Source organism: Motacilla alba, chromosome 20 (genome assembly GCF_015832195.1).
Source record: "Motacilla alba alba isolate MOTALB_02 chromosome 20, Motacilla_alba_V1.0_pri, whole genome shotgun sequence".
In the NCBI taxonomy this organism is placed as follows: domain Eukaryota; kingdom Metazoa; phylum Chordata; class Aves; order Passeriformes; family Motacillidae; genus Motacilla; species Motacilla alba.
The window spans coordinates 8006402-8019457 of NC_052035.1; the positions used below are offsets into that span (position 1 = coordinate 8006402).

General features: G+C 63.8%; 1 protein-coding gene across 1 annotated transcript; it reads right to left on the minus strand.

Moving 5' to 3' along the window:
- Positions 1-824: 824 nt before the first annotated feature.
- Positions 825-10541, minus strand: XKR7 (XK related 7). The gene is made up of 3 exons (XM_038159414.1): positions 10117-10541; positions 4666-4865; positions 825-4588 (listed from the first exon to the last, which is right to left on the minus strand). Exons 1-3 carry the CDS (start codon positions 10539-10541, stop codon positions 3636-3638), a joined length of 1578 nt encoding a protein of 525 aa, XP_038015342.1. The 3' UTR covers positions 825-3635.
- Positions 10542-13056: the final 2515 nt, after the last annotated feature.

Below are 13056 nucleotides of genomic sequence, written 5' to 3' on the forward strand. Positions count from 1 at the left end.
ACTGGGACGGGACTGGGACGGGGATAGGATTACTGAGCTGCTCCTTGGGCAGAAGCAGGGGCTGAAGTTGGCTGAGATGGGACTGGAGCAGGGACTTGGACCGGTGCTGGTGCTGGAACTGGGGCTGGGATTGACACTTACACTGAGACTGGGGCTGGGATTGGGCAGACTGGGGTTGAAGTGGGCTGAGATGGGACTGGAGCAGGTACTGGGACCAAAGCAGGTGCTGATGGTGCCTGTGGGACTCCGCTATGGAGCAGCCCCTCCTGCCCCTCACTGTGGGCTCCTTCCAGGGGCTTGGGCTGGTTCTGCTTCTCCCACATCATCCCCGTCCTCATGGGGCAGCCCCTGGGGGCTTCCAGCCCTCACTGTCCACATCCTGTCCTGCTTACACGGGGTCCGGGCACTGGGAACGGCCCTGGCACTGGGAACAGCACTGGCAGGAGCCCACACAGCTGCCTCCAGCACTCTGTCCCCACAGCTGCCCGTGGGGTCTAAACCCACCGCGACTCTGGGGTTGGCCGGGGGATCAGGGCCTCCGGCAGGGGCAGGGAGGAGGCTGGCCCGGCAGTGGCCATGTCCGGCAGCTTCCTCCCCGAGATGCTGCATCCTGCCTGTGCACCCCTTCCCTGCCGGCCACCACGCCAGGGCCACTGGCACCGGCCAGGGCCACCGACACCAGGCAGGCAGCGCTGCTCCAGCCATCCTGCTCTGCTAATGATGTCCCCGAGCAGTCCGGGACAGAGAGGAATCATCCTGCCCTGCTTTGGAGCCCCAGCTGTGAGCTGGAGGTGCCGACAAGGACAGGATCCCACAGGCAGGGCTTATTGAAATGAATTTAATATCTCATGTTGCAGCAAAATTAAAAATATACAAAAAGTTTGTGGTATACAAAAAAGTCTCGGGACGGACCCCGGCCTCCCGCTCGCCCCCGCCCGCGCCGAGGGTCCCAGAGAAGAAGGTGGCACACAGAGTATTTACAGTACGTGACAGCAGCCGCCGGGTCCCAGCGCCGGGGGGTCAGGGATGTGGCTGAGACCCCGCAGCAGCCCCTGCCAGAACGAACTTCTCTCACTCCCTGAAGCTGGAGCAGCCCTGCTGCCACCCCTGGGTGACACTCCCAGGGACCAGAACCCCGCCATCCCCAGTGGGAGCTCGAGCACCCCTGGAGCTGTGCCCACCCTGGCCCCCGGTCGTGTCCCCTGTCATCCCAGCGGGCAGGCGCTGCCACCCCGGTAGGTGGGAGGGGACACGGCGCTGGGTTTGGCTGCCGCTGTGGCACAGGCTGGGTGGGGACAGGGGGTGGCCTGGGGCAGGAGTGAGACTGAGGGGTCCCCCGAACCCCACATGTGGCCATCTGCCCAGAGCAGCCCAGGGCTGAGGGTACCGTGGCTTGAGTGCATAGAAAAGTGTCCCTCTGACCCACCAGCGTGGCCCTGGGGTCCCCACACACACCCCAGCATGAAGGGCATGCCCAAATGGTGTCTCTGCCCTGGGGTGGGCAGGGGCAGGGGCAGGGGGAGCCCAGAGGAGCTGCCCCATGCTGGCACGCAGTCCCCATGTGGCCCATCCCCAGAACCCCTGTGAGCCGGACCCGGGGAGGAGCTGCCACCAGCTGGGCACCGCTCAGGGCCTGCAGTGACACTGCTTGATGCCAGCAGCGGTGAGCCCCCTGACCAGCCTGGCACCCCTGGCTGCTGCCCCCACCTTCCCTGAGGAAAAGAGACCCCACCCCAGAGCCTGGGCTGCCCCAGCACGACCAGCACACACACCGGGGGCTGCCGTGACAGCGCTGGAGGAGCGGTGCAGGTGGCAGGGGCCCAGCCCGCTGCCCAGCCCCAGCCATGCTCCGCACCCTCCTCCTAAAGGGTTTCCAAGGCTTCCAGTTAGCACCAGTTAGCACCAGTGAACCCAGCGATGGCCAGCCCAGCCTGCTGTCACCCCAGCTACCAAGAAATGGGAAACAAAAGCAACGTGATGCCACTGCCACCGCCACCGCACACCCTCCCAGCCCGGCCGTGTCACAGGGCTGGGCACCCACACTGGCCCTCGGGGACCCCACATCCCAACCGTTCCCAGGAGCAGCTCTCCCATCCCACTCCTCCCATCCTCTGGTGCCTCACACGGTGCCCCATGGCACAGAGGGGCTCTCAGTGCTGCCCACGCTCCCCAGCTCAGGCAGGGCTTGGCACTGTGGCTCAGGGCAGGCAGAGGCCGGAGCCCTTTGGAGCCGTGGCGGGGGCACAGGGGATGCAGGGAAGGCACAGGGGCCGTGGGTGTGCGGGGCAAGGGGGGCAGCACAAGGCTGGGGGGTCCAACAGCTCCCCTGCCCTGCAAACCCCTGTCAGCCCCTGCACACACACACACACACACACACACACACACACACACACACACACAACCCCCCGGCACAGGCCCGGCCGGGGGGACACAGGGTACATTCAGCACAGCCCCTCGGTGGGGGCCGGTGGATCTGGGCAGGACCAGGGACACATTCAAACCCAGAGCCCGAGCAGCCCCACTCCCCTGGGGAGGCAGGAGCAGACAGAGCAGGCGGGGCAGGGGCTGGGGACAGGCAGGGGACAGGCAGGAGAGACACAGGGTGAGGTCAGGGGAGGGAGGGTCCCAGCTCAGGTTTATACTGCGGAGCTGGAGGGGGGTGATGCTGATGAAGGAGTGAATGGAAATGCTCCCGGGTGGGAAGGGATGCCAGCCCAGGAGAGGAGAACGGCTGGGGGTGAGTCCCACTTTGGGGAATCCGGGGAACGCCGGCGGCCCCGCACAAATCCCTCAGTGGTGCCAGACAGGCCCTGCCACCCCCGGCCCCAGCGGAGGTAGAAAATGTCACACAAAATGTCACCACTCAGGTGAAAACAAACCCAATGAGATGAAGCAGTTCCTGTGGGGATGGGGGGGAGGATGGGGCGCAGCCACCCTGGCCGCAGCTGGGGACCCAGCTCTGAACCCACCCACGAGGGGCACCCCCCAGGCCAGGGTCTATTCCCTACAGGATATTGGAGACCCCATGAAGTTGGGGACACGGCTCGACCCTGAGCCGGGGGGACTGAGCATGGATATGAAGGGGCTCACTTTGGGTTGGTGTGGCAGAGTTGGGGGAAGTGGGAGACATGGAGGGGGACTGGATGGACCCCGGCTGTCCCTGCCCCAGCTCCCTGGGGTTCACGAGCCGCATGCACACCCCAGTGCAGCCATGTTCCATCCCCACGGCTCTGCCGTGGCACAGGCACCTGTGTGCTGCCCGCCGTGCCCCACCGTGCCCCACCGTGCCCCTGGCAGCTGCCAGCCCCCATCCCAGGGTGCCCCCGGTCCCCATCCCGCACCACTGATATGGCCACAGCACCCACCGCCTGGGCTCAGGCACCGGTGAGGTATTTTGGCAAGGACGAGCCCCGGAGGGCGTGGGGGCGGCCGCCGCCGGGTGGGACGGGTCTGAGCTGCGGGAAGGCAGCGCGGGGAGGGGATAGCACCAAGAGACCTCCCCGGCCGCCGCCCACGAGACGCTTGGCACGGCGAAACGGCGGCGCCGGCAAACCCAAAGGAAGGCAAACAGCCGTGGAGACACAGGGTGGCCTGGGCGGCACCGGCTCTCCCGCCGCAGCCTCACGCCCCGCAACCTACACGGTGGTCTCGTACTCCAGCACCTCCTGCGGGGCGCCGGGGGTGCGGTACTGCAGCCGGGGGGTGGTGGGCGACGCGTACTCCAGCGCCAGGATGGTCTTCCGCAGGCGCCGGTCGATGAAGTGGGCATCCCAGGCCGGGTACTTCTTCCTGGGCAGGTCAATGCGGATGACGGGCCCCTCTGTCCGCGGGGCGCGGGCGGCCGGCGCCGGCGGGGCACAGGGTCTCACCTGGAAGACGGGCACGCAGCTGTCCCGCTCCCCCGGCGCCCCGTCCCGCTCCCCCCCTGTAGTCCGCGGCAGCGAGCGCGGGGGGCTGGTGACGGCTTCCACGGGGGACCCCGGCACCGGGGGTGGCTCCTGGCGGAAGATGCAGCCCACGGAGCGGTGGCTGAAGATGGGGCCGTTGGGGTGCAAGAGGCAGTAGTAGATGAACATGAAGAAGATGCCGAGGGCGAAGCTGGAGCTGACCACGCAGACGAGGATTAAGGCGTTGAAGTCGGAGGTGGCCTTGCGGTCGTAGTACAGGAACCAGAGGATGGTGAGGGCGGCGTTCTCTGACAGCGTGATGATGTAGTAGATGCACATGCGGTAGCGGCTCCGACCCTCCTTGACGTTGAACCAGCAGAAGATGTAGATGATGCCCACCACCATGTTGTAGATGATCTCCTCCCACTTGGACATGCAGAAATCCGTCTCGCCCTGGATGATCCAGAAGGTCATGATGCACCAGTGGGTGACGATGAAGATGCCGAAGTAGAGCTGGAACACGGAGGCGAAGAGGGCAAAGGCGATGGCGCGAGCGGCGATGGTGAAGAGGTGCCAGAGGATCTGCACCACGGCGCCCTTGTAGGACATGGGCATCTTGTCCTCCCGCGAGTCCCGCAGCACTTTCTGGTAGGACGCAATCATCCAGGCCAGCGAGACCAGCGAGGCCGAGGCTGAGAGTCCTGCGGGGAGCGGCCGTGAGAGCCCACAGGAGCTGGAACCTCCCCCCACCCTGTCCCCTGCAAGCGCCATCCCTTACCCTGCAGCGGCTCGATGTAGTTCTGCTGCACCATGATGCTGAGCTGCAGCACGAGCTGGGGCGCGCTCTTGAGGAAGGCCTCCAGCAGCCGCAGCATGCTGATGTCCGCGCTCTCGAACATCATCCGCCAGTAGAAGTGGCGGCGGCGGTGCTCGGCCTGCCACCGGCTCTGCAGCCCCAGGTACAGCGTGCGGAGGTACCTGTGCGAGGCAGGCGAAGGGTGAGGTGAGCCCACGCTGCCAGGTGAGCTCACCCCACTCTGTCCACACCAGGAATGCCCTGTGGCCACTGCCAACCTGTTCCTGCTGATCTGGGACCACGGAAAGCCCCCTGGGCCAGGGGTGCCAGGAGCTGCAGGGCAGCAGCAATGAAGAAGGCGTCCCTGTCCCAGACCAGGGCTCCAGTTTGGGAAGGGGCAGATTGTGCAAAGCCAGCTCAGCATCCCAGAGCCCTGGGCCATCACCACGCTGCCCACCCAGACATACACTGCCTACCCACCTATCACCCCAATCCTTAACCACCCATGCAGGGTCTGGCTCCCCCCAGCCAGGGATCCCATCCACAGCTTAGTTTCCAGCCACCCATGGATTCAGGCTGCCCCAACCCAGCACCACATCCGGCTGCTTCTCAAAAGGGATATTTTGGTCCCAGCTGGCGCAGAGCCCACCCTGCTTCCTCCTGCCCCGGCCAGGATGGAGGAACCAGCTGGTTGTGCCGTGCTGCCCACAGGAAGCTCCTGGCGCTCACGCCGGTGTTGCCTGGGCTCTTGGCAGGGCCGAGGGTGCAGCCACACGCTGGCCCCGGCCATCTGGTCGTCGGCTGGGGGTCAGAGGAGGTGTGCGTGGCACCGACGCACGCCCGGCTGAGTCACCGCCACCAGGGACCCTCCCCACGGCACCGGGCCAGATCTGGCACTGCGGGAGGGGACGCAGGGCTGGCCAGGCAGGGCTTCCCCGGGCAGCCCTGCCTGCACCACGGCCAGGGCTCTGCTGGCGAGGAGGAGAAGGGAGCCGGGTGAGGAGGAAAACAGGTGCAGCAGGAGGACATCAGGCCACAGATTCCTTCCAGAGAATAAAATCCTCTGGCAGAGCAACGGCTTTACCATCAGCTCCAGAATGTGCTGCCAGACAACTCCATCAGCCCAGAGCATGGGAGAAAGCCTGATCGCAGCACTTTCAGCTCATCCGTCAGCAGGAGGAGGCAGGAGCCAGCCCTGCTCCCGCTGCAGGGACAGCAGAGTGCTCCCACCCCCGGGGCTGCACAGCCCGGAGAGCACAGTGAGGGCCATCAGCTGGGGCCACTGAACCCTCAGGACACCCTGCTGCCATCTGCTCTGCCCTGCCAGCCCCACTCCCAGCCCCCACCGGCTTCTCTGTGCTGGTGTCAAAGTGACGTTTTAACCTCCACCTCCGGGGCAGCGCCTAATTTTAGCCTTTGCTGCAGCCTGTCCCTCGCTGCTTGGGGTGGGGAGAGGCTGTGGCCACCTGGCTCCTGGCCCCTGGCGCAGATCTGCATCCCAGTGCCACCTGCTCCCAGCAGCCAGGCCAGCAGTGCCACTGTGGCACCACCAGGGCCACGGCCCCTCAGAAGGGCCCAGAGAAGGACTCTCCTCTCTGGTGGGGAGCAAACCAGTGGGCAGCCCGGGGTGGAAGGCACAGCATAGGGGGAAACAACAGGGCAAGCAATGTAAAGCCCTGGCTGCTGCAGGGCGCCACTGCTGTCCCAGGGTGCCCATGCAAGAAGCAGGCTTGGGAGCTGGTGACCTCATGCTGTCCCTGTAATTAGTCTTGATAATTGGGCTCATCAGTGATCCCACTGTCCATGGCACAGAGCAGCCCCCACACACACACTGCAGAGCCCCAGCCCTGGGTCCTGCACTGTTCAACAAGTGACCCGTGGGCTCCCCAGCTTTCAGCCAGGGCACAATTATCCCTCTGTCTGCCAGCTCCAAAGGTCTCATTAAAATGAGATTTCATCTCCCATCAGCTCTCCCGAATGAAATGTTGATTCTTATTTGTTCTGCATTTGATCATCCCGTGGTGTTTCAGCCCAGCGAGCGATCCCGGCGCTGCCAGCGCGGCGGGCGCTCCCCAGCCCTGCGCCACGGCAGCTGCACGGGAAACACAGAATCAATCACTTGAAAAAAAATCATTTAATTTTCAAAAAAACTGATGATGAGGCAGAAACCGACGGCGAGAGCTCTCAGGGCTAATTGCTCCCTCCTTTGTATTGCAAAGAGTGATCCAACAAAAACCCTGCAGCAGGAAGGTGGTGGCTTGGTTGGGCACTGGTTTTGTCAGAGCCCCACTACAGCTGGATTTGTCACCAGTGTCACTGTTTGCCCCCTGCTCCCAGCTACTGAGCCCAGTTCTCAAATGTTGGAAAAAATGAACGAGGAGAAAAGCCCAGCTTTGGTTACAAACAAATCCCCTAATCATCATCCTCAGATGGAAAAGGATGAGGGACCCTCTGGTCCCAGAGTGAGCAATAGGAAGTGTGATTTTCCTAGAAGATAATTTGGGATCTCATCCCTTAATCCTGTATTTAAACAAGGAGAAAATTGCTTCTCTGTTACAGCCGTTTTAATCCCTTACACATCCAACCAAGTCAGGTCATGAGGGACAGCTGCACATGTGCCCATGTCACTGCACCCAGTGTGTCCCACCAGCCCCACGCCCCAGGATGCTCTGGCCACTCGGGGCAGATGGGAGAACCTGAGGGTGCCTGTGTTCAGGGAAAGGCTTTGTCTGGCCCTAAAACCCCCTTGTCCTTTGCATCAGGGCCAGGTGGGGACTGCCAGCACTGGGTCCTGGAGCAGGACAAGCTGACAGCCCAAAGCTGGGTGCTCCCAGGGCTGGGAGGGCTCCTGTCCCCATGCAGACAGAGCAAAGCTCTAGGGAGCAGAGTGGTGGGGAAACCTGCAGGTCCCAGCTCTGCCACCCCTCATGAGCCCACCCAGGATGACCTTGCCCTCCTGGACTGCTACCAGACTGGCACCAGGACTGAGGGGTGGCACTGGGGGAGGGGATGGGGGTAAAGAGGCTGATGGGGGCTTTCAGGAAGAGAGGGAACCACCAGTCTGGCCCCAGTGACCCCAGGCAGCCACACCATGTGCGACCCTGGGCTAACACAGGCACTGACAGGGCTGTCCCCAGCCCAGTGGGACCTGCAGCACACCCTGGCCAGCTGCCAGCCCACGGAGGTGGCAGAGGACCCCGACACACTTCCAGGCAGGAGGCACCCTGGCATGAGCAGCACCCCTGCCCTGCAGAGCTGCTTTGGTGAAGAAGCTGGGGACTGTGTGAGTGGATAACAATTCCTGAGCTGCAAAACCATCCAAGCATGGCCCACAAGCACAGTGGTGGTGTGGGACCAGCTGGGGACAGGCCCATGCCTCTGCTGCTTACACGGGCACACGGTCATGCCTCTGGCAGCATCTCCAGAGACCGCCCGTGATGGAGCTTGTGCATGTGCACCAGGAACACAGCAATGACAGCTAACTTCAACAGATTTAATTAGGGATAGCCACAGAGCCAGTGCTCAGAGCTGCTGTTGCAGGTGGGAAGTAGCTTTCTTTTTTAGGACTGGGGGTCTTTATCACAGGTGGGGCTCGGGACAGTGCAGTGAGGTTGGTAGAGGTGACATCCGCAGAGGTGGGGGAGGAGGCAGGTAAATCAGGAAGGGGGAGATGTTTGGCATGGGGCACAGTGCTCTGACTGGGGAAAATCCTTTCTTTCACCTGCAGCATTTATCCAACACTTCTTTAACTGCCACATCCTCCTGCACCGGATCCAGCCCCGCTAATGGGTTTAACAAACTGCATTTAACTGGTCACCCCAACTAATCCCAAATCCAGAGATTAGAAAGAGCCTCAGCTGCTGCTTGAGACCAACATGTCCTGGAGGGTGAATGCTGAGAGTTACCGCTTTAATTGGCTTAGGAGTCTCCATGGCACAGCCGATCCAAGAGCAGGACTGACACCCCCAGGAGCAAAGCCCCCGGCTGCGGCTCAGCTCCAGCTTGGGCCGGGATCAGGTGTGTCAGGCTCACACCAGCTGCAGGCAGGGCCAGAGAGCTCCTGTCCTCTCCCTCACCAGCTCCCCTCGCACACCAAAGCAGGTTTTGCACCCGCCCTGCAGCCAGAGTACCCCGAGAGTGGTCCCGCTGTCAGGGGATGAGGGAGGGCAGGTGTGCTGGCAGGTGTGCTGAGCACAGCACACACTGCACTGCCAAACAAAGTTAAACACCCCGGAGCATCCCAGAAGGAGCAGCAGAGGAATGAACATGCAGACACCAAGAGGGAACGAGCAAAGAGCCTCTACTAGAGCACTCGGGAGGGGAAACAGGATGGAAACCCGAGCAGGGAGTGCTGCCAGCTCCACGCATTGTTCCGGGCACTGCCTTTGTCCGCCCTCCCAGCACTGAGAGCCACTCGGTGCCCCCGCCCGGCTCTTCCCCCTGGGCAGGGCTGGGTCCACGGCACAGCTGAGGAAGGTGCCAAGAAAACATCACCGTGTGCGTCTGGGGGGTCTGCAGAGAGGAGGATGAAGGGCCTTGAGCTTCCCCAGCCTGTCTGCTGCTTGCCCTGCCCATGCCACCAGCCTGTCCCCAGGACTGGAGTGGGGCATCAGAAAAGCCTGGACAGGCTGGGAACCACCAGCCCCTCCTTGCCCACCACCCCACATATCCAATGAGATCAGGACAGGAGCCTCAAGGTGTTCAGGACCCAGCATAGCCACTTCACACCCCCAGAACCACGCTGCCATGGCCAGGCAAGTCCCCAACAGGCCCAGCACCACCTGGCAGCGGGGATGGCAAGGCTGTGGCACCAAGCTGGGCTGTGGCTTCTCACCCACACCCACAGCTCCTACCCACACCCACTGCTGCTACCAACACCCCCCTGTGCCCATGGCTGAGTGGTCTTCTCCACCACCCATCTTTCTGGGGCTGCAGAGAGACTGATCCTGTGCCTCCCCAGCTGCCTGGGCCCCTGCTTCACCTCTCCATCCCCACCCATTTCCCCATGCCTTGCCAACCCCTCCTGATGTCTCCATGCTGTTATCCCCACCCTGCTGCACTGTGCCGCTCCCTCCAGGCCCCGCCTGGCTCCATGACCCCCCTGTACCCCCCTCCCCCCGTGCCTCCAGCCCTGCCCGAGCTTTAGCAGACGGATCAGGCCCTGCAGCCCCATCCCAGCCCCCTGTACCCTCACCCCCAGGTACCCTCGTAGCTCCAGACCTGCCCCAGCTGCAGCAGGTGTGTCAAGCCCAGAGGCATCCCCATCCCCTCAGCACCCCTATCACCCCGATACCCCCGTGCCCCCTGTACTCCCATACCTCCCACACAGCCAGCCCTGCCCCAGCTGCAGCAGGCGGATCAGGCCCTGCAGCCGCCCCTTCCCCGCTGCGCCCCCACCCCGCAGGCACCCCCGCGCCCCGGGTACCCCCGTACCTCCAGACCTGCCCCAGCTGCAGCAGGTGGATCAGGCCCTGCAGCAGCCAGACGCAGAGGCGGCAGCAGCCGCGGGGGCCGCTGTCCTTGGTGCCGCCGCCGCTGTCCTTGGTGCTGGCGGCGAAGTCGTAGACGAACCACCTGAGGCTGAGCATCTGCACCACGAGCGAGGGCAGCAGCACGAACAGCAGCGTCAGCCCGAACCACCAGCGCTGCCCCCGCACGTAGTAATGGGCCGCCAGCCACAGGTCCGAGGCACCGTCCGCGAAGCAGACGAGGAGCGCGCAGAACACCCAGCACCCGTCCCGCAGCCGGTACCGCCGCGCCGGCGGCTCCGCGCCCGCCTCCCGCCGCCCGCCGCCGCCCTCGGGGCTCTCCAGCAGCACGGCCGGGCCGCCGCCGCCGCCGTCCGACTTCGCGGCCATGTTGTCGGGGGAAAGGAGGAGAAAGGAGGGAGCGGGAGAGACTTCCGGAGGGATGGAGCCCGCCCCGGCAGCGCCCGCCTCCGCCGGCCTCGCCCCGCGCCCGCCGACACCGGCTCCCCCCCGCCCGGCGCCGGGAGCCCGCGGCGGCTCCCGCCGCTCCCCCGCCGGAAGGGGCAGCCGCCCCCCCGCCGGCGCCGCGGGGTCCCGGAGGAGCGCTCGGTGCCGCCGGGCGCCGCCCCGAGCTGGGAAGGGCAAGCGGCCCCTCCCCCGGCCGGCCCCCGCCCCCCGGTCCCCGCCGGCACGGACCGCCCGGACCCGCCGAGCCCCGCACGGTGCCCCCCACCCCGGCCCGGCAGAACCGCGCTGTCCGCGCTGCCCGACCACCCCTTCCCAGCCCACCGAGTGCCGGCGCTTCCCGGGAAGCTCCTGGGTAGCCCCGCGGCCCCCCAGCCCCGAGGCTCGGTCCAGGCAGGACCCTGACCGTGGGTGCAGCCCTGGGCCGAGGTCAGGGTGGGTGGAGGTGTGGGTGCCTCTTCTCCCCTTGGGCTGAGACAGGACCGCAGACCACCAAAACCCTGCCAGACACAGCCAGAGAGGGTCCCAGCGGGGACTGCCGGGGCTGGACCTGAGCCCTGCTTTGGAGGGAGAGTCATAGAATCGTCATAGGATGGTTTGGGTTAGAAGGGACCTCAAAGATTAATTTGTGCCAACCCCTTGCCAAGGGCAGGGACATCTTCCCCTAGACCCGGCTGCTCGAAGAAGTTGTTTCCTCTTTGAGAAGACCAGTGATGGGGGTTTGGTAGCAGGCTTTTGTTGTTCCTGAAATGAAACTCTTGAAAGAGTTACAGATGTTATTCCTCAGCCTTGGGAATGTCCCTGAAAGTGAGGTACCGAGGCCACCGGAGTCCAGGCGCACAAGAGCCCTGATGGTGCCCTGCTCTGCGGCTCCACCTCTCCTGCGCTCGTTGCCCGCGGGAGTTTGGGCACGGTGTGTGTGGCAGGGCGAAGGGCCGCACCCCGTGTGACACCAGGAGCAGCGCTGCGCCGGCATCCCCGGCACTGCTGCCAGGGAAAGGGCCGCCAGGGAAAGGGCTTTCTCTCCTTTGTGGCGGGTCTCCCGGGAGGGTGGCTGCACACAGGCAGCTGCTCCCGGAGGCCGCCCCAGCCCCCAGCCCGCGGGCCGGGCTCTGGCTCTGCGGCTCAGCCCCCGAGGCTCAGCCCGGCTGGAGCCTGGCCCGCGGTCAGCACACCGTGGCACTCTGAGAGGGGGAGCGTGTTTGGTCCCGGGAAACACAGCTAACTTCCAAATCCAGCCTTGCAGGGCGCCCAGAGGGATCGGCGCAACCCGGGGGTGGGGCAAGCCTGGATTCCTGGGATGAAATCCAGGGGGTGAAGATGTTACTCAGCACAAGGGAGTGGCCGGGCCCTCGGCAAGGCTCTCCTCGTGCTGCATGTATTAGCATTGATAATGAAACACCTCACCTTGAGATGCTCCTGACACATCTCCTCCACAAATGCCTGCCTGGGGGAGGGGAAGCTCCCAGCATCCCAAAGCCTGAAGAAAGCAGCCTTTCATCAACAACCAGGCAGGGCAGGCCCCTTCCAAGGACGGGGTCCACTGGCCAGAGCCCCTGTCAACATTTGGCCACTCCAGACCTCTTTAGGCTTGGTCCCTGGGGAATCTCTGTCTTGGCTGGGTGACGGAGCACAGACACGTTGCCATGACGGTGGGCACAGTGCCAGGGAGATGGGACTTGGGAATCAGGGAGAGACAGACCCACCTTTCTCCCCTGACCCTGAAACACCCCCTCTGAAGCAGCAGTTAAAGATCCACAGCCTGAGAACATGGAGATCGTGGTTTGAAGTCTGATTTATCTTAACAACAGGCCCCAGCAGCCACATGAAAGGAGAAGAGAGAAAAAAACCTTATAAACATCCCTGAAGCTTCCTGTGCAGCTGCCAGCAGGCAGGGAGGGTTTCTGGCTGCATACAGAAAAGGGCTGCAAGGAAGAAAAAGGAACATGATGAAACCAAACCTGCTCTTTCCACAAAACACACGGCAAAGCAAAGCAGCTCCCGGCAGCGGGCGGGTGGCCGCTGCCTCTGACTGCCCAGTTCCCAGGGGAATTGGTCCAAATGGACCTCTGGTTGCAGTCTGAGTCCAGCTTCCAAGCAGAATGTCTGCCCCCGGCGCTGGCTCCAGGAGGACAAATCCATGATGATTTGCGGCTGGCTCAGAGCTTGGCTGGGAACAGGCCGCAGAGTGCAGCACCAGCCGCTTCTCACTGCCCTGGGAATGTTTTCCAGATGCCCATGGCTTGGTGATCCCTCAGCTGTGCTTCCCCCATGCCTGTGCTGAGCTGGGCCCCACCTTTCCAGGGAGAGCAGCCCCCGCCCTTCCATGCAGCCCAACATTCCTGGCAAAACTCTGCCTTCACTGCACTGTCATTGGCAGCCCCAGAGTCACTGCTTCCTTCCACTGCTGCCAGGACACAGTCAGCCTGCTCCCTTCCCT

Bases quoted from the DNA above. Each gene is read 5' to 3' on its own strand.
- XKR7 (XM_038159414.1), bottom strand. From the start codon at position 10,541: ATGGCCGCGAAGTCGGACGGCGGCGGCGGCGGCCCGGCCGTGCTGCTG. The intron at 4,866-10,116 runs GTACGGGGGTAC...TGCCTCGCACAG, and splicing joins CAGCTGGGGCAGGTCTGGAG to GTACCTCCGCACGCTGTACC. The intron at 4,589-4,665 runs GTAAGGGATGGC...CGCTCCCCGCAG, and splicing joins CTACATCGAGCCGCTGCAGG to GACTCTCAGCCTCGGCCTCG.